General features: G+C 39.6%; 2 protein-coding genes across 2 annotated transcripts in view; one reads left to right on the top strand and one right to left on the bottom strand.

Moving 5' to 3' along the window:
• Nucleotides 1-492: 492 nt before the first annotated feature.
• LOC117482084 (mitoferrin-2-like) lies at nucleotides 493-18,526 on the bottom strand. Its single transcript, XM_034130082.1, has 4 exons — nucleotides 18,036-18,526; nucleotides 6,236-6,464; nucleotides 4,596-4,652; nucleotides 493-3,511 (listed from the first exon to the last, which is right to left on the bottom strand). Exons 1-4 carry the CDS (start codon nucleotides 18,363-18,365, stop codon nucleotides 2,943-2,945), a joined length of 1,185 nt encoding a protein of 394 aa, XP_033985973.1. The 5' UTR covers nucleotides 18,366-18,526; the 3' UTR covers nucleotides 493-2,942.
• A 1,993-nt stretch (nucleotides 18,527-20,519) lies between these two features.
• The window catches only part of LOC117482058 (ectonucleoside triphosphate diphosphohydrolase 7-like), a 33,667-nt gene continuing 32,667 nt past the window's right edge, over nucleotides 20,520-21,519 (top strand). Inside the window, exon 1 of the mRNA XM_034130043.1 lies at nucleotides 20,520-20,681. The gene's annotated coding sequence lies outside the window, so the exon portion shown is untranslated. The remainder of the gene's footprint in view (nucleotides 20,682-21,519) is intronic.

Here is a 21,519-nt window from a genome sequence, read left to right as displayed (position 1 = left end):
AAGTACTCAGATCTTGTACTTCAGTAAAAGTAGAAGTACTCAGATCTTGTACTTCAGTAAAAGTAGAAGTACTCAGATCTTGTGCTTCAGTAAAAGTAGAAGTACTCAGATCTTGTACAGCGTGTAGGAATACCCGGTTACAGTAAAAGTCCTGCATTCAAAATGTTCCTCAAGTAAAAGTAGAAAAGTATTCTCATCAAAATATAGTTAAAGTAGCGACAGTAAAAGTAGTCATTGTACAGATTGGTCCATTTCAGAATAATATATATGATATGTTTTATAATGATTGATCATGAAAGTGTTCTCAAAGCTGGTAAAGGTGCAGCTAGTTTGAATGACTTTGTATAATGAGTACTTCAAGCATGTTAGGTTTGATTACTTTCGTACAAATAAAAGTCCTGCATTCAAAATGTTCCTCAAGTAAATGTAGAATCTGTAAAATGGTAACAAAACAATACCACAAAGATGACAAAGAAAGAGGACAGACACGAGTTGATTCTTCACGCTTGGAGACCAGCACCAAGAGAAGACCCTGCTTCTGCGAGGAGCTGCCGGAGCGAGTTTATTTACAGTTCACAAAATACAGGAGTCATCTTTAACAAGTTCCAGCGTTTCACATTAGTCGTCACCTGACAGCGTTCCTCTCTAGTGCTCTCAGTCTGTGGTTCCCCCATCAGGAAACTCCACATGAGCAACAACACAATCTTATTTTAATACTTATTACTCAAAGTAACCGGGTTTCCTTTGTTGCACCTTAGGGGGGCATCCTTCCTGTCGCTTCCTACGAGAATGTTGTAGCTAAAACCTTTTAGTTTTGTATTTTTCAGCATTCAAAACTTAGTATGTGTTTATCTGTATTTGCCTATATTTATATATACTTTTATATATATATATATATATATATATATATATACACGCTATATATTATGTACAATTTCCTCCTCTTTATGGCTTAAAAACGCAATATCACATCTCTATCTGAGGATATCTTTGTGTCAGTTGTGCGTTGATGTACGGCGGCTAACTGAAGGCATGTGTACAAGTCATGTTACTTTATTATCTATTTTAGAACTTATCGTTGTCCCTTACAAATCATAAAGACGATAATATGAATTGCTAGGATGCTGTGCGTTTAAAAAAAAACATAAAACTAAACTGATCTTCTTCCAAAGAGTTTCATTACATTTGTTTTGCCATTAATTAGACATTATATTAGGTGAGTTGGAAAGCAATAATGTTACTTTGAAATGAACATCAGAAGTGAATGGGGCTTGTTCAGGGAAACCCAGGACTTCCTGTGTGCCACTCGGAGACCCCTTTTAAACCATTGGGTGTTTTAAGGACATTTCACACACTAATAATGAAGTGTTCCAGCTGCTTCTTTGCTTCTGAACACGCTGAACAGATCTCAGAAAACAAATTAGGATTAAACTGATCTTCTTCCAAAGCGTTTCATTACATTTGTTTTGCCATTAATTAGACATTATATTAGGTGAGTTGGAAGCAATAATGTTACTTTTAAATGAACAAATATGAATGCTTTCAACCAACCCTAATACAATAATGTAGAACATGTTAAATAAATGTGATTAAATTCAACTTTTCATTCATTTTAGTGAGTTTACAAACACTTTCCAGCGTGAAACTTCAAGTTTGTTGAGTTTTTACATTTCCTAAAGCAAGAGTTTTAATTTGAAAGAAGCACGGACACTTTAGGATGCAGCATTTTCCATAAAACTGGTATGTTGTTTTAGAACAAAAATCTAATTTAAACTTGTACCAGCGTGTGTGTGTGTGTGTGTGTGTGTGTGTGTGTATGTGTGTGTGTGTGTGTGTGTGTGTGTGTGTGTGTGTGTGTGTGTACAGCATATACAATCTGCAGCAGAAACATGTGGATTTGAAAGCACCCGGTGCAGAGATACAGATGACACCACGAAGCTGTAAATATGTCATGTGTTCATTCAAAGAAACCTTAAAAGTCACGTTTTAAAACCCACCTTAAAAATGTTATGACACAGTTTTGAGGTGAAATGGTCCGAGTCGCAGCACCACTTCCAGTCACTGCAACACACACATTCATCCACACACACACACACTTAAGTAATCTCATGATTCCTCGTTTCCTTTCAAATACACGGCCTTTCCTATGTTTTAGCTCCTTGTTATTGTACACCAGCACACTTATTCAAACACATTTCATATTCCTGATGTTAGAACTTCCTGTTTCCTCTCAGTTGTATAACGCTGGTGTTGGGCGCCCCCTTGTGGTCAGAAGGTAATATGGTGTCATACTTTCAAGAGGTGCAACGTGTGCAGTTAAGAGCGTTTATGAAGAACTTTTGTTTCGTCTCTGAACCCAAAAACACTCGTAGTAACTGTACGTTTAAAATGCTGACCTCTCATACAGTGTAGGATGTTTTGCACTTTTTATCCTTTGGTTGGAAAAATGCTATCATTTCTACACAATACATTTGAAGTGAGTGTTAACACTTTCAATCAAAGCTCAAATCAGCACTTGTTTTGATTAAATCCAATGCACTTGAGTTCAGGGACGAATCAAAACATGCACTTAAACATGTCCTAATTCAGCTTTTCTATTACGGTGCGTTACCTTTTATGAATAATAAGCTTTTTGAAAGCCAATACAATGAGTTTGTCAAGTTGTTAAAGCATCAGAAGTGAATGGGGCTTGTTCAGGGAAACCCAGGACTTCCTGTGTGCCACTCGGAGACCCCTTTTAAACCATTGGGTGTTTTAAGGACATTTCACACACTAATAATGAAGTGTTCCAGCTGCTTCTTTGCGTCTGAACACGCTGAACAGATCTCAGAAAACAAATTAGGAGTGAGCTCGACGAATCTAAAACTCTGGAGCTTTTTAAAAGTCAAAGTTTAAACCTTATCGGTACAGTGCCATGACCCTCTGCTGTTCCCGATGCTTGTTTATTTATCTCCGTCTCCCCGCAGCCGTCTCTCGTGCTGCCGCTTGGTGATGATGTATTTGAAGAACTCGTAGACGGACCAGCTGATGGCGGTAGACGGCATCTGATAGATAATCCTCGCTTGGACGCCTTTGAAAAACGCCGGCACGCCTCCCATCCTGTACACAGTCCGACACGCCTCGGTCAAACCGGAGATATGTCGACTCCCAGCGGCCGCTCCCACCGCTGCTGTCGCTGCCTCCGCCTCTATCACGTGGATAGCCTGAGCTTCTTGCGTGTTGAGGAGGGTTTTACAGACGTCCAGAGGTGTGGTGACGGCGGCAGCGATGGCTCCGGCGAGAGCTCCGGACACCACGTGAGAGGAAGGGTTGTACTGTCTGTGGGGGTTCAGGAGCTCCTGCAGATACTCGTACGTCATGAAGTGAAGCGCCTGGAAGGGCACGTTCATGGTGAGCTGCGTGGTGTAGCTGCGGTAGAAAGCCGCCGGGCCGTCGTGTCTCCACAGGGAACCCATGCAGTGAAGAACGCCTCGATACGGAGAGTTAAACATCTGCATTCGCTGCTTCACAACTGCAGGGAGACGAGAGAATTAGAAACCGTAGCAGCAATTTGAAATGAAATAAACTAGTTATAATAGAACAGGGAGCGGGGAAATGTTATTTTGTTAAAAACAATGCATCATATATTTCTTCGGTGGATGTGTTGCAGTAACATGTGGAGCCACAGGTGAGTCTGTAGCTCCCCCTAGTGTCCAGATGGTGCAACAACACCCTCAGAGAATGATTGTGTAAGTGTCTTTGTAGAATAAGGTTATGAACGTCACCAGCAGGATGTCTTCACGGTTTATTTGATGTTTCTCACACCTCAGGCCATAATGATTAGAAGTGATTATTCTTATTAAGGTTCTCTCTGTGCTTTTATTTAAAGTGGACCTATCATGCTATATTTGAATAATATAGTGTAGGACCATACCTATATAAGGCATATTTAGACTTTTTTTTTCTTCAAAATACCAAACAGATCATGCATTTTAGCCATGCCTCATTTTGCTCAATTTGACATTTTTTAGCTGTGTTTGTAAGGGCAGATTCAGTGAGCAACAACACCATCTAGAGGCCTGGCATATGTACTACAGCGTCTCCAGCGCTTTCGAACGGCAATGGCCGTGGCTGTCTCGTCCTGATTGGTGGAGTTGGCCCAATAGCCGTAGCGCCACCGTCCTGACGTCAGGACAGTGTTCAAATCTGGATCAGTTTTTATCAGATCCGTTGCAGCCCCTTTTTTAGAGATTTGGGTATGGAGGAAAATAGAGAGGGTTGTGTTTTCTGACACTTGGTGAGTTCCCTGGAACACCGGGGACACATATTCATGTATAAAAGACGTACACAAGTGCATTTTGCATGATAGGTCCCCTTTAAATAGTTGGTATGTAAGCTGAGATATACACAGATATCTTGCTACATGATTAAGGTGAGATTATTGTCACCCATGGAGAGATGGATGTTATATGCGCAGTAACTACTCTGCACACATTTGAGTACGTATGCGGGTGTATGTATGTTATGTCTGAATGTTTAAAAAAAAAATGACAATTCACGGTGCAGAACATAGAGCATGTGTGCTTGTGATGAAATAAGTAAAGCAGTGTTTTTACCTTCTGCTGGGTTCATGATGGCGTCGTGCAGCACGGTCGCCATGCAGCCCGCCGCTCCTACAGAGAAACAGTGGAGAGGAAGTTAACGCCTGAAAAAAACTCCTCCATCGTCACCGAAATGACATTCAGATTCTAATTTCGTGTATAAATGAATGCTTTTCTAATATGCATCTAACACGTTTAACATTTAAAAAAAATGAGGGAAGACTTGAAGAATTGTAGTATACGAGCACATCAGCAAAACATCATTTTAAGAACCATAATAGAATTTGTGAAGTACAATCGTAGTCTCATTTATCCAGTCGTTTCTATACTTCCCATTTCCCTATAGTGAGGGTTTTTAGTGTGAATGCATGGGGAGTAGTGAGCATACAAACGGATAAATGACACTTGTATTTTACTGAACGAACAGATTGTTTATAAATGAATTATATATTTGTTTCAAGTTTCTTTCAGGCCACCAGTTTAGTGAGGAGACAGAGGGGTGCAAGTGGTGCGGGGTCTGAGCCCCAGTATATGGGCCGTTATCTCTACCAAATTAGCTTTGAGTCGCCAATAAAGTGAATATTTTAATGTAGTTTTGTTGTTGTTGAACGCAACCGTGATTCCCTTCAAATTCATCAAGACTTTTCTCTGTTTTTGGATTCTCCCTTCACCATAGGAGAACAATAACGTTTTTTCAATATTCAAGGTAAAACTGAGTACGTAACTGATACAAAAATGAAACGTAACGTTGTAGGTGTATAAGTATTTCTTTAAAGTGGACCTATCATGCTATATTATAATAATATAGTGTAGGACCATACCTATATAAGGCATATTTATACTTTTTCTTTTCAAAATACCAAACAGATCATGCATTTTAGCCATGCCTCATTTTGCTCAATTTGACAATTTCTAGCTCTGTTTTTGCAAGGGCTGATTCTGTGAGAACAGCACCATCTAGAGGCCTGGCATATGTACTACAGCGTCTCCAGCGCTTTCGAACGGCAATGGCCGTGGCTGTCTCCTCCTGATTGGTGGAGATGGCCCAATAGCCGTAGCGCCACCGTCCTGACGTCAGGACAGTGTTCAAATCTGGATCAGTTTTTATCAGATCCGTTGCAGCCCCTTTTTTAGAGATTTGGGTATGGAGGAAAATAGAGAGGGTTGTGTTTTCTGACACTTGGTGAGTTCCCTGGAACACCGGGGACACATATTCATGTATAAAAGACGTACAAAAGTGCATTTTGCATGATAGGTCCCCTTTAAGTAAGTGCCATAAAAGTAGTTGCTTGCATTCTTTCAGATGTGTAATTAAGTAGATTATCTGTTTATACATAATTTAGAATCAGTAATATTTTTGTATATTAATTTGACACTGTTACATGTTTGTATTATTGTTTTACACATTCCCAAGTGAAGGAGTTCAAGTATCTCGGGGTCTTGTTCTCGAGTGAGGGGACAATGGAGCGTGAGATGGGCCGGAGAATCAGAGCTGGTTGATGTGGCCAGGGAAAGGAACGTTTGGGGCTCTCTGCTGGAACTGCTACCTCCGCGACCCGACCACGGATAAGCGGGAGAAGATGGATGGGTGGACATTCGAAATAAATCTAATCAAAATCAAATCATAATATCTAATAAAGTTGACTTTGACTCACCGTTAGCGAAGTGGCTGTTGGCTCCGGGGTGAATGGCGTCGCTGAGCGAGAGCTTGATCTTCTCGTAGCAGGCGAAGTAGAGAGCGTGCGCAGGCCCCGCCCCCACGGCCAGCACGTTCACGCCTCTGATTGGCCGCCACACGCCCTCCGTCCGCACGATCTGCCGCAGCCCGTCCATCACGTTCCGGTAGCGAGCGCCGGGCTCCGGGTGGAGGCTCTGCATCCGGGTCTGAAGAGAGAGAGAGGGACAGAAACATTTATACATTTGATATTGACCTCAATTTGATGCATTTTCTTTACAGCAGCATGTAAACTAGGCATTGCATGAAATACAAATATATTTTGTTATGTTATTTTTATTATTACAATTTTGTATTAGTGTGTGCTAGGGCTGTACCCGAATATCCGAATATTCGTTCGTTGGAGTACTATTCAGGTTTCAATTTCGTTATTCGGATATTTTTTGTTGAATTAATTGAAAACTCCAACATCAACGTAAGAGCTTGTGCCTCTTCGGGGGGTGCCAACACTTAACCATAAACGTTATCGTTTAATATATGTAGATATGACTTTTCCTCCGTTAATCTCCGTCACGTTGTTTCCATAGCAACAACAACTTACTGTCAACAGCGCTAACTCTCCTTCAAAATAAAAGCATGTCCATACGAAATAGGAAGCCAAGCCAAATTACACTTAAGACGTATACAACTGCAACGAAAGTAACAAACACAATGCGATATCCTTTTCAATTCCAAAGAACACAAATTGGGTTACATTAACAAATAACTATAAAACAACAATACTGTAGAATAACAAAATGAATGCTGTGAATAAACCGAAATACACGTGTTGAAGTGGTTCGCTGCTGATTACCACCACCCCCCCCACCCGCCGGCCGAATATTCGCTGCTGATTACTACCGGATATCCGGAGCCCGAAAAATTGTATTCGGGACAGCCCTAGTGTGTGCTTGTTTTTGCACAACAGGTTTATTCTGCCGTTATATTTATATATTTTTTAATTTGTAGGGTCTTCTTTGTTGTAACAATGTAAATTACCCCACTGTGGGACAAATAGAGTATTTCTGATTTAAAGTTAAGAACTATCTTAATAAAACTTAATCAAGCTGCACTATTCCACATGCTCACTTTATTTTATAACTATTTTTCTTTTTGTATTGCTCTTGCTATCTGTATTGTTATTATGTTACATTGTTGGAGAAGCCTGTGAAATAAGATTTTCAACAACATAATTACTCTGTAGCTATGTCAGTTTGACAATAAAGAACCTTGAACCTTGATTGATCATGTAAGAGCAAACTGCAAATGACCAGGACAGGTTGCAATTTCACCAAATGTCAAGTTTGTGTCAGTTTTCTACATTTCTCTTTCTGATTCCCACATTAACTTCAGCCCACGTTTATGTAAAGTGCTTAGACAGAAACGACTGCAGTCAAAGTCGCCAACCACAGACCACGAGTGAGGACTCAGTGGTGCAGACAGGAAGTGGAACAAAATAAACCCCAGCCTACCACTTGCATTCAGACTCTGTATCTTAGGAGAGTGTAAAACCTGTTAAAGGTGGGGTAGGTAATTCACTTCAGAAACACTTATTATATTCCATGGAATGCTCTTAACATCCCGATAGCAATGAATATATTAAATGCTTTGACAATAAATACATAAAAAAATGTCATCTGTGGAAGCCGTAGTACTGTAAAAAGCACGACCAATCATTTTAGCCGGCCCGGCTAAAATAACTGGATGGCCTACCTGCCTGTCAGCTTTCCATCTGTGCACAAACTTATCTCGTGCCCTCATTGGTCATGTGCACGTTCGTGTGTGTTGGAGGAGGGGCTCTGTAAGGAAGTCTGAAGGAAGTGGCAGATTCTTTTCGGTTGCATACTTTCAAATTCTAGCGCACTCGAGCTGGTTTCTCCATTCTTACCTACCCTACCTTTAAGGTTAGATTCAGTGGTGTAAAGTAACTAACAGTGTGCGAAAAAGTACACGTCCCACCGTCCGGGACGTGTTATTTACAATATCGGACAAGTAGATCTTTCAATTGACTTGTCCGGCGGACAAGTGACGTTTTTAGCCCTCATTTATTGACAAATTATAGATAAATTCAGTTTTCAAAAGGCAGAACTCGTTCGCAAATTGTCCGTGTCCGCCATTGTTCGTTTAGAAATGTTAGTTTCGGTTCTGCTTGTCGATTCCCAAGGAAATGCATCTCGCCGCTTTCTGTACTGTTAGACGGGGGCGGGGCGGGGCGGGACGTGTAGCACAGTGGCAGGGTTGGGAAGCAAAACTCGGTTCCGAGTAGGAATAAATAACCATTGTCCGGTACCGGGATTAATAAGAGTTGTGAGGACAGTTGTGAGGACAGGAGGCGAGGCCGAGCCCCGCGGACCGCAGCTCTCTCTCTCTGCGCTCCGGATCATCTGATCGCTGCACGGTGCAGTTCAGCGTCTCTCTCTCCCTCTCTCTCTTTCTACACACAGCGGATCCGCTGCCAGTTTAACAGCCTCATCTTTGTCAAACTTTCTTATGTTCTTTCTCTAACACGTAATGAAGGTTATTAAGCGTTTTAGCTCCTATGATGTTAATATTGACCGCCATTTCCTTTATGAAGTAAATCAGCCTCCCTGTCTGTGTCCTCGCGCTGTCCTCACATCCCCCGACCCCCAGACTCGGAGGAGCACAGGGATGTCAGTATTGTTTATGAAGCAGGGTATAGAAAGTACATTATTGAAATGAAAATACTATTTATTTACTTTTACAAACAGTGAGCAGCTGGGCAGCTGCAGCATGTGTATTGCAGGACATGTGTAAGCGTGCAAGCGTCTTTGAGTTGTAGAAAAGCGCTAGGCCTATAGGCTATAAATATAATGTATTATTATTATTAGGCCTATGTGTTGGACATGTGTGGTTGGACTCTGTCTCACAGGCAGGTTGCAGTGTAACATCAGAGGAGACTGGGCCAATTGTACATTCTCAAACTGTACCACATAGAACTAACTAAACAATGCAGAGATTATTTTTATATAATTTTATTCAATAACCGTAAGAAATTAAACAGTCTGAAGTGATTTGTAAATAAGAATACAGATTTGACTTAATGTTTTCATAAATATATTTTTCTCCCAGTTTGTCATGGGACTTATTTTTACCCTCTCAAAGAACCGGAATCGAGAACCGAAAATAACCGGAATCGAAAAGCAGAACCGGAATCGTTAAAATCCAAACTATACCCAACCCTATGTGTGATGCAGTAAAATCTTACCGCTCACTTACGTTAGCGGTGTCGTAAAAACCGTGGGAAAATGTAAAATACGATGGCGAAGAAGATTCCAGTGGCCCCAATTTTTGTCCATTCTGGACAAGTGAAAAATGTATTCGGACAAGTAAATTGCCAAACTCACTTGTCCATGGACAAGTACTCTCTAAAAACTTTTTCTCACACTGAACTAAGTACATTTACTCAAGCAAAATGTTGAGGTACTTTACTTGAGCATTTCCATTTCCTGCTCCATTAAAGTTATTTAATACGGCATACAAAGTCATTCAAATTAGCTGCGCCTTTGATAACACTTTAATGATCAATAATTAGAATCAAAACATACGATATGTATTATTCTGAAATGGGCCAATCTGCATAATTAGTACTTTTAGCACTTTAAGTATATCTTGATGCCAATCATTTTACTTAAGTAGCATTTTGATTACAGGACTTTTACTGAGTATTTTTACACTGTGGCGGAGGCTCAGTCACTGGTACATTTTTATATACAAAGCCATGTTAGGGAAACTTCCATCCTACATCTGCTCCCTGATCTCACGGCGAATTGTAAGTGGCTACTGCCTGAGATCGAATGCTGTCGTTTTATTAAATGTGCCAACTGCTAGGACTGTCTTAGGGAAGATAGCATTTAGATGCGCAGCTCCGCTAACTTGGAACAGTCTGCAAAAGGAATGGAAACTGAGCAATTTGGTTCCACTAAATGTTTTTAAAGCAAGGATAGATGCTATCCAATCGGAAACTGTTGGAACCTGTAAATGTTACTAGCTATGTAAACTGTAGTCGCTGTAAATATGCTGTATGATAGGGCTGTGCAATTAATCGTATTTTAATCTCGATTACGATTTTGGCTTGCAACGATTACGAAAACAATGTAATCGAAATAAAACGATTATTATTTTTATTAAAAAAAAAGAAAAGAAAATGTAATATTTTATTGGTTTTTCAGTTGAATTATACTTAAACTTCAGGGTAATCAACTGTTAAAAACATACTGTTCAAATTTCTTTTTCAATATATGGGTGTTTTCAAAGTAAATGGATAATCGTTTTTAATAACCGTGATATCAATTAGACCAAAATAATCGTGATTATGATTTTTGCCATAATCGCACAGCCCTACTGTATGATGTCCTTTTTGTTTTTCTGTTATGTTTATATGTATTCATGTGGAACCTACTTGCAGCAGGTCACCCTTGAAAAAGAGATCAATGATCTCAATGGGATTCACCTGGTTAAATAAAGGTTTGAAATTAAATGAAACTGTGGTACATCTACTTTAACTTAAGTATAAGACCCGAGTACTTCTTTCACCCTTAGATTTATGATTCCACGTGTCTGTTATCTAATGCAGGGGTTCCCAACCCCCGGTCCGCGGACCGGTACCGGGCCGCAGAGGTGTTACTGCCGGGCCGCGAAATAGCTGTGAGTTTATTGTAATATTTGCAGAATTATAAATATATAAAAATATTTTATCATAATATTTTTTCAAAAAGTGTTTAATTTTCGCACCTATGCCACCAGTCATATTATTTCATCCAGTAGCTAGTTAATCTTTCACCAGAAAACCGTTGAAAATGGCTTTTATGATGAGGGATTCGGCGGCTCAGCCTTATAAGGTCTCCTCTCGTGCGCACGAGCATGTTACCGGTGCGCCAAGTAGGAAGAGGAGCGCACAGGAGACAACCGTTTGATTGCAGACTGTTATGTTTATGTGGGGAAATGGTGGTGCATACATTATTTGAGATATATTTCAAACTCGGACTTCATTTTAAGGACATGTCGGCCAGGGGTGTAGAGCTATTTGTTTAAGCACCGGATTGGCAAAACAGAAGAGTAAACCAGTCTGCCTTGATCTATGAATTAATGTCCGGGACTCTCGGACCCGCAGCTGCCCGCAGCTGCTTTATAGACGGAAACCCTCCTTCACTTCTTAAAACGGCTGCAGCATCCGGAGGCAGCGGGACGTATACTCCGCTTCTGAGAAGTGCAGCACCAGTATGACTGTGTTTAACTTCATCAGAACAGTTTAAGAGTGACTGCAGGCTGCTACGTGTTAACCACACACACCTATACACACACATCTACACACATCGAACTGCCCGATTACTCCCCCTTTTATTAGTTTTATGAAGGAGATGTCCAGTCAGTCACCAAGGCGCATGATGTGTGTGTGTATGTGCTCTGCTCAGCTCAGCTCTGTGTGTTCGGTGTGTTTGTGTCTGTCCGACACCGGCATTTGTTTTCAAATGTTTATGAACAGTAATTTACACACATATGGCTAACTCCATATATGCGGCTGTTCCCAAAATAAATTAGTTTAATCTTAATCTCGATGTAGTGCTAATGCTGTCGGAGTGCACCGGAACGAACGACACTATCATAATATCTTCTGAAAACAAATGCCAGTGTTCATAATGCGGCTTCTCCTCGTTTTCCCAGCATTCACTGGATTATCCGTAAATCATACAAACAAAACCAAAACGTTAATTTATCTGTTTTCCCGTTTTGGTTTAAAAACTGAATAACGTCGGTTTTTTGGTTTTCCGAAAAACCAAAAAATGACACCGGTTCTTTTTTAAACTTTGTTAATATGTTTTGGATGCATATTGTTCTAGTATCTGTTCAGGCTGTTACATACAATTAGCCTCTGTTGCTACCTGCTGGTGGTGAGTAAATATTAAAATCAGTTAAAATTGACAACCGGTCCGCGATTTTTTTTTAATGTATCTGCCGGTCCTTGGCACAATAAAGGTTGGGAACCCCTGATCTAATGCACAACGACCGTCATTGAATCTGTGCATGACTGTACAAAGATGGCGTAATCCTCAAACTTCTCATCACATGCAATGAGTGAAAAGCCCCTGCCACCACCTCCACCCCTCCCCCTCCCCCCTCAGGGTAACATTCAGTATTTAGAGCGCAGGAGGCTTTTCCCGTTTCTGGGAAATGGAAACTCGCATTGGAATGACATTCACAATGTGAGCAGTGTGTTACAGTCCAGAGGGGGTTTGTTTAGAAGAAAGTAAACAATGCAAACTAATCCTATTTAATGTCATTTATGGTAGAAAGCGGTACAGTATGTTGTAACACATCTTACGTAAATGGAGAATCAAGAGTCCTGCGAGAAAAACAATGTTTTTTTCTAGAAATCAAGGAAACACAGAGGGGAGTAATTAGTGTGGAAATTTTGCTCCGTGTGTTAATTCATGTTCAATGTCATTTTGTCGGTGTAGTTTGGTATGGATTAATCTCATTTCACTGGATGCTGTGACCCTAACCCTGATCTGACCTTATTAATTTAGAGAAGATTAAGTAATATGTTGTGATAGCTAAATGTCAAGTTTTTCAGCAATTTCTGTAATAAATGTTATATTTGTTTCTAAATGAAGCTCCATCTATATTATCCTCATATAAACACACTTGTCACAGTGCACATTATTTCTCTCCATGTGGAAACCACTCAGATTTCTTTAAGTTATAATACTCTTTTGCAAGTTAAACAAATAATATTGGTGCAATAGAAGTCACTTGTTTCACACGAGAGGTACATCGCACACTTCTTTAACTGTGCGAGGAGTTTTATTTACTCTGACCAGCATATATAAGACTTATTAAGCCTATAAAAAGTTCAGCTAAAAACTGAATCAGGTCTCAATATATGAATAATAACACAGAGGGTTATGTGTTCATGTTGCTTTCATCAAAACAAAGAAGGTATATGACGCACCAGACCGTCAGTAGATGTTGAAATATGGCAATAAACGGACTATCATGACCCATTATCTTTTTTGGGAAAGTACAGCAACTGAAGCTTGCGTGCCAACAAGACTGGTGCTTTTGTTCCACTAAAAGGAATCAGGAACTAGGAAGCTTTGACTCATCCTTGTGACAAATGATGTTATTCATTACTAACTATTGCTAAGAGGGAATGCACACTTAAACTTACATACAAGCTGCACTTCTCCATGTACTTTGCTTGGTAACAAAAAGGTCAGGGGGGGGGGGCTTGATAGGAAGACAAAACAACGTCTGCCATTCGTCTATTTTCTTTGCAGTGAAATTGCAAATCTAGTAAGTGATAAATAAGATGTCATTATCTTCACAGTGACTGAAGCCGTGGAAGTTTTCCTTTAGTTACCAGACAACACGGTGCCCTTTATTTTAGGAAAGTCTGAGAAATTAAACATCCGCATAGCAATCACAATATACAAAGTTTTATATTACAGCTTCATTACACTGTGCGCCTTTGATAGCAAATCAGACTGGTACATGAAGTTAATATGACATGTATGCATCCTTACAGACGTCATAGTCACATCAATTTGAACGTATTAACCTGTATCTTTCCATTTCTGATTAAATGTAGTGTTTTCTGTCGAGTAATGTTCGTCAAATAGGTGTTTTGTGAGGTACATCACGCCTGCTGATCATGACTGAATCAGTAATGGATTAAAACCTACACTATGAAAAGGACATCTAGTTGAAATGTTAAGAGTTTTTTCGCCAGGCATTACACTTAAAAATGCCCTTTTATAGAGTGTGTTTGCGTCTTTTCACTTCCTTTATTAAGTAGTTATCTAATAGTAGTAATGGGGAAGTGTAACCCAGGAATGGTCCATCGTATACTTTGACTTTTTGGTTTGGTTTGGTCAAAGGTGCTACATTAATTAAAGGGGACCTATCATGCAAAATGCACTTTTGTACGTCTTTTCTACATGAATATGTGTCCCCGGTGTTCCAGGGAACTCACCAAGTGTCAGAAAACACAACCCTCTCTATTTTCCTCCATACCCAAATCTCTAAAAAAGGGGCTGCAACGGATCTGATAAAAACTGATCCAGATTTGAACACTGTCCTGACGTCAGGACGGTGGCGCTACGGCTATTGGGCCAACTCCACCAATCAGGAGGACACAGCCACGGCCATTGCCGTTCGAAAGCGCTGGAGACGCTGTAGTACATATGCCAGGCCTGTAGATGGTGCTGTTCTCACAGAATCTGCCCTTACACAAACAGAGCTAAAAAATGTCAAATTGAGCAAAATTAGGCATGGCTAAAATGCATGATCCGTTTGGTATTTTGAAAAAAAAAAAGTATAAATATGCCTTATATAGGTATGGTCCTACACTATATTATTCAAATATAGCATGATAGGTCCACTTTAAAGTTACAAAAGTGGATAAGACCAGGAAAACACGTCTTTTGGTGCATATTATTAAAGTAAAAAACCCCGAGCAACAAGGAAACCGTGTCTGAAATGATCGGAAGGAATTGAACAGAAGATAACCGTGTTGTCTTTGAAGCAACAGGAAACTAAGATTGTGAAAATAAAGAACTCTCGAGGAAGTGGTTCGGTCAACATTACTGGAATATAAAAAAAGTGATCTTGAAGATGTACTTCTACAAATATTTGCAATGCACTTCCTCCGTGTACTTCGCCTTTGTGGCCGAAACCATCTTGACTGAAGGGGAAGAGAAAAATTAAGACACATTTAAAAAGAAAGGCCATTAAAAATCTACGGAGAATGCAGGACAATCGGATTCGAATGGTTTGCGTCGGACACGAAAACAAGAGGTGATCAGGTTCAAATGGTTTTGCCGAAAAGAGAAACATATAATGAACTCGAGGAGATTAAACGGAAGGTTTTTTTAGAGAACACAAAGCTTTGTTTCATTCACCGGAGCTCAGGGAAACCCCTAAAGAAATGTGTTCTTCCTCCTCTGGTTCAACACAAGGAACTCAATGACAGTCAGGATGAAGAGCACTAATGTCCCAACATACAGAAGAAACGTACGTACAGGCAAAACATGTACTAATACATCTGAATAAAGTATTGTTGTGCTGCAGAGAAATCCCAGCATAGATATCGTAAGAATAAAATATATTTGTTTGGTACAGACCCTTTTTATAAAACAATGCATGTTGATTTTACATTTCTCCTTTCAATGAGAATAGGGGGTACACAAATGATCAATTCCTCCAATAGCAGAAATCATTTTGCAATTGCAATCAAATAAATGCAATGGGGTTTTTCCCAAATCCACCCAGCGCTACCTACAATGGATACATAGATCATTTTATGGAGTATAATTCATGAGTCTTTGATAAGGAGTTTGCCGCGGCAGTCCAACCGATTTCGGGACCTACTTCTTTGCTAAAGGTTTGTTTTGGGGTCTAGTAACTGAACCAATGTTAAGGTCTGAAGTGAGTTACATTTACAAGTCCGTAATGAGCGTTACTCAAAGTTTGGTCAACTAATGCTCATGCCCAATACATGTTCCTCTGTTCACAAACACAATATATATTGCTATACCAAACTATAAAACAATAATGTGCACAGTAATCGGTTATTTTAATTTCACAGTGACTTGTTTTTCTCAATTGGTGACCAGGGAACGGTTGTTTTTCTTTGTTTTGCACGACAAGAAACAAATATAAACCAACAGAAACAAGCAAATCGCTTTTACCAAGATTATTTCCACTTGTTCTCACCACCATTCAAGACTGTATTTAATTATTTCCATTTGTACAAGCTCTTCAATTTCTGTTGTGCGCTGCTTTTCGAGAAATACTGTCGACCTACACACCACACTCAATCTAGTACGCATCAGAACATATTTGAATGTACTTAATCTCTTATCCAGTGTAAGCACGCTACATAGTCTTCTTTAGAAAATAGAAATAGTATGTAATGTGTAACTCAAATACAGTCAGAAACTAATGAGCACAGAAGGCTTAAAAGGTCAAATTTCAGATAACTGGAACGGGATATTCAGACGCACATTCGTCATAATAAATCCCAATTCTCTCAACGCAAAATCTACAAGATGGTGTCCACTCTTCTGTTGGTACGGTTCTGTTTTATCTTAATGATTAATATGGATGGGTAGTCTTCACAGCGTGTAGTTATGTCATATGTTGGTTTAGAGTAATAACTACACAGACTTATACAAGACTGACTGACAAGACAACTGTGTACAATGTCTGCCAAGCCAGTGCGTGTTATTTACAAGAATTCCTTCACCTTTATGATACAGATTGACCGTCTACTGACTACCCATCTGTGTTAATAATTGACTATTTCCATCTCTTTACATGGACTTTCCACATGACCTGCTCAAATACCTTTTGACACAGTGATGAAATACAAACATCTACGATACATACATTTGTTTAGTTAAGATAACCTTAGTTAAGAAGAGTGAAAACGTGTTGGGGTTAGATTCAGTGGTGTAAAGTAATTAAGTACATTTACCAAGTAATATTTTGAGGTACTTTACTTGAGTATTTCCATTTCCTGCTACGTTGTACTTCTACTTCATGGCATACACAGTCATTCAAATTAGCTGCAGCTCTACCCACTTTGATAACACTCTAATGCATCAATAATAAGAACCCAAACACATCATATATATTATTCTAAAATGGGCCAATCTGCATAATTGGTACTTTTACTTTTGGTCCTTTAAATATATTTGGATGCCAATAAAGAAAAAAAAAAATGTAGTAGCACTTTGATTGCAGGACTTATACTTATCACAGAGTATTTTGACACTGTTGTACATCCACTTTAACTTAAGCATAAGACCCGAGTACTTCTTCCACCCTTAGATTTATGATTCCACGTCAAAACCAAAAGGTGACATGTACGTTTAGGGGGTGTCCGATAATGGATCTACCACTGCTTTAGCTAGTAGACTACACATGTAGCATTGTAGCAAAGTGAGACTAGAAGCCAATGTCACATCGTTATTATTACATAAAAGGATAACAGAAAACGCTGTACTTTGGTAAACACACCCACGTCATTCCATCTTCTGTTTGAGCTATTTTTTGTTACATAATTTGCTGTTCAGATAATGTTAGTTAGTTAACTGACCTCTGATAACAAGGTTACCCCCCGTTAGCTTGAAGGCAAACGTTATTCAAGCTCAGCCTTATATTGCGGCCTACTTTGGGTTTAACGCCGGCCGTTGAAGCCGATTTAAATTAACGACCGTTGTGGTCAAATGGTGGTACTACAACTGCCGTGACGTCATTTTGGCCCAAAAAGACCTTTCCCATTGACTTACATTGGAAAAGAGACGTCTGTAAATATGCGTATAATTTTTTTGGAGTTATATAAACTTGCCAGTACGATCTCTTGTAAAGCATTTATTTTAATCATTAGAGTTTGAAAGTTGTACAATGTGCTAAAACCTGAATCCCGAGTTATTTTCTCTCTTCATTAATTTCACTGAGCCGAGAGCTGGAGATAAGAGGCGGGGCTTAAGGAAATCTCAACTGCGCATGCTCTATGGGCCTACATACGGGTACTTTGGAAGACTATTTTTGGCTTCATGCACCACTTAGCAACTGTCATGTATCCAGTTCTCTTTAAACATCCATGGTTTAAATAACCAGTGACTGGGTTCAATGTGACAAAATCTAGGCCTGCACAAGAAGAAGGAGGAATGTTGTATATATATATATATATATATATATATTAGTTGCATTACCTTGACACAGTCGATGGGGTACATAAGGCAATGCTCCATGATTCCAGCCACGGATCCAGCCAGCATGTGTGTGCTGGTGGCGGATCCCTGAGGAAGCCCTTCATAGTCTATTTCTGGCTCCACGGAGGTCTCCACACGATGCACAACTGGGGTAAAGTCCGGTTCCCCTGGCATTCTCGGTGAAAGAGAGCCGACAAATCCCCCCGTGGCGTCCAGCAGTCTGTTGCCCATCCATCGAAACTCTGCCCCGGCTGCAGCGCTCGAAACCCGGCTGTCGACGCCTGGTGTTTCCATGGCGGTTCTCCGGGACACAAACCCGTCCGCTTCCATTTTGGTGGGGGAAAAGAGTATAGTCCGCCGCTTAAAGTGGGTTAAAATCGACGAGTCCTAGCGACCCGCCGGATGGTGTGAAGTCTTCCCGGCTGTATAATGTATCCACCCGGCCGGAGAGCGTTCTTGGCGGGTCGCTATTACTGCGCGGCGGGCAGCTGTGGAGGGTCGGGGAACAGGGAGTAGAGGCGGAAGGATTTGTCACACTCAAGGACGAAGCTGATTGGTCAAGCTGCTTGTCAATCAAAGATGTGTTATTTGATTGGCTACTTCTGTCCTAGAAGAGGCGGGTTGATACAGAGGGCGGAGAGATCTGTCACGCTCAAAGCCTAAGCTGATTGGACAAGGCTGCCTGTCAATCAAAGATCTGTTATTTGATTGGCCACTTCTGTCCAATAAAGAGGCGGGTTGATGGGGTTTTAAAAGGAAGGTTTTCTTACGCTCAAAGCCGAAGCTGATTGGACAAGCCGAGTGTCGATCATTGATATTTCCTCTGATAGGCCACTTCTGTCCTAAAAAAGAGGGCGGGTAGATATAGAGGGCGGTGTTTCAGCGTAAATAGGTGTCGACGATTTTATAACAGCAGGAGGTCACATGTGATTCCGGGAAGGATGTTAAACAGGACGTCCGAAATTGGAATTGTGACCATAACAAAGCGAATTACAAGTGTATTACATTGATGGGATGGATCATTGAGTGTTCTTGCATTTTAATGTGTGAGTTTGTTATACCTCGGAGTCGGGACTGTGGGAAACAGTATTTCGATCTTTCTGTGTGTACAAACATATTTTGAGATTGACAATAAAGTTGACTTTGACTTTGATCGGGTGCAGCAATTATGAAGACACAACGAACTGCTTGATATCTCATGATTCAAAGGCTTTGTTGTCACATGCACCATAGCTAAAGTGATTTTTTTGGCAATTAAAACATCTTCCAAGGCTCATCCAACAATGCAATAATATACTGAGGACATATTAAAAAATAAAGACATTAAATAGGGCAGTACAAAAGTGCAAGAGACATAACGGTGGAAGTGAAATGCAGAAATAAGAAAAATAATTTGCATAAACAAATAATAAGGTAAAAGGTAATTATGTCAAATCACCTGATTTATGAAAAGTGAATCCGTTAACTAAAATAAAAAAGTTTCTTAACTTCTACAAAATCTTGATCACGAAAAATATTCAAATGTCAGATTGGATACCCACTTTGTTTATCATAAGGCTTCATGTTACCCTTTACAAATTAAATAAAACTAGAAAAGTATTACAGTTTTCTTTATGTAAGAGGACATTTTTGGGGGTTGTTACCAAAAGCAAAAAAACATACATGAGTTCTGACTTTAAAGGTAGGTAAGAATGGAGAAACCAGCTCGAGTGCGCTAGAATTTGAAAGTACACAACCGGAAAAAATGTGCCCCTTCCTTCAGACTTCCTTACAGAGCCCCTCCTCCAACACACACGAACGCACACATGACCAATGAGGGCACGAGATAAGTTTGTGCACAGATGGAAGGCTGACAGGCAGGTAGGCCATCCAGTTATTTTAGCCGGTCCGGCTAAAATGATTGGTCGTGCTTTATACAGTACTACGGCTTCCACAGATTACATTTTGTATGGATTTTTTGTCAAAGCACTTCAGATATTCATTGCTATCGGGATGTTAAGAGCATTCCATGGAATATAACAAAAAGTGTATCTCGAGCCGGTTTCTCAAACTTACCTACCCTACCTTTAATATCAGAATATATTGAGGTAAAAAATTAAATTGTCTCCAAATCAAAGTCAGAATTCTGAGATTCACAAAAGAAATCTGAGGGAAAAGAATCTGAATTTGACAAAAAAGTCTGAATTGTGAGAACATTTTTTGGGGAATTCTGAGAAAAAAGTCACACTTTTGAGTGAAAAAAAGTCAGATTTCTGAAAAAAAAGTCAGAATTCTGAGAAAAAAAATCTGAATTCTGAGATTTGAACAGGTACTATGGTACACCCCTGATGTTACCCTGTACAATTTCAATTAATCTTCTAGACAAATATTAAAGTTTCTGAAGCACTTACTTAGTAAATCAGACTTTTTGTCCTACAGCACCTGAATGCAGCAGGCGAATTTGATGACGTAACTCCACCACGGGGACAACCGGAAGTGTGTTGGATTTCCGGTTTTATCATCTGCTTCGCCTACTTGGCTTCTTTTTAAATACACCTCCGTGCAGAACAGCCGGATTATATACGTATTTACACATCATTTTCTGTTAAACAAACACTTTAACCACTGTCGGATTGTACTGTCATGGTGGAGGAAAGACACATTTAGGTAAGTTTATATACATATGTATTTAAATCCACTGTTAACCGTTGTGTTAGCTGATTTCTAACGGTTTGTTGCTAACTTAACTGAAATTATATTACATTACATCACATTAATACAAACAGAAACCAGTGCTGAAGCTAGAAGTACAACATATGTTATATGTATATTAAGTGTGGTGTTTGTTTTGTCCAGCTGGCATGCTGTTCTGTGTTTTAAATGCTACACTTTTATCTTATATAACAAGGAAAATAGCATATTATTATTACGTTTTAATAGCTGGTATTGTGAAGAACATTTGAATGCATTTTGGAAGGATTTCATACAAATATAATTGGAAAATGTTTAATATAACCTGGAAGTACCTGTACCTAACACTAATGAAGTCATGTATACTTAAATGTTTCCATTTTAAGCTTTGTTAGTTAGTAATGTTCAGTTTTAACGGTTGTAGCTTTTCTCAGACGCGGAGGGATACATGACTTGTGAAAAGTAACTACAATTCTACCCGTGATATACGCTCATTATATCACGGCTAAGAACCAATCAGATTGCTTGATTTGACGGGATTAATAAGAAATAAAGTAGTACACGTGGTCGGTGTATATTTATAGATTAGAGTAATGATTAACTTCATTGATCCTGATGGAAAATTGCAACTTTACACCAGCAACGTCACAGAAATGTAAAGCAATTAGTTAAATAGTATTTTAAAGTAAAGTAAAAAGTGTGAATAGACACACAACTAAAACAAAGACTGTACCCACATATACACTGTACCATCGATCAATGTTTGTGTGTTTTTTGTTGTTGATTTATCTCCCCTTTGGTTCTCTAAAATACC

Source organism: Trematomus bernacchii, unplaced genomic scaffold (genome assembly GCF_902827165.1).
Source record: "Trematomus bernacchii unplaced genomic scaffold, fTreBer1.1, whole genome shotgun sequence".
Lineage (NCBI taxonomy): Eukaryota > Metazoa > Chordata > Actinopteri > Perciformes > Nototheniidae > Trematomus > Trematomus bernacchii.
Note: the sequence above shows the minus strand (reverse complement) of the source record. Positions and strands in the feature narration are given on the sequence as shown.

What these genes read in the sequence shown, in the direction of transcription:
- LOC117482084 (XM_034130082.1), bottom strand. Translation starts at nt 18,365, where the DNA reads ATGGAAGCGGACGGGTTTGTGTCCCGGAGAACCGCCATGGAAACACCA. An exon ending in ACCCCATCGACTGTGTCAAG is followed by an intron (nt 6,465 to 18,035) that starts GTAATGCAACTA and finishes CTCTCTCTTCAG; the next exon opens with ACCCGGATGCAGAGCCTCCA. An exon ending in CATCATGAACCCAGCAGAAG is followed by an intron (nt 3,512 to 4,595) that starts GTAAAAACACTG and finishes GTCTCCCTGCAG; the next exon opens with TTGTGAAGCAGCGAATGCAG.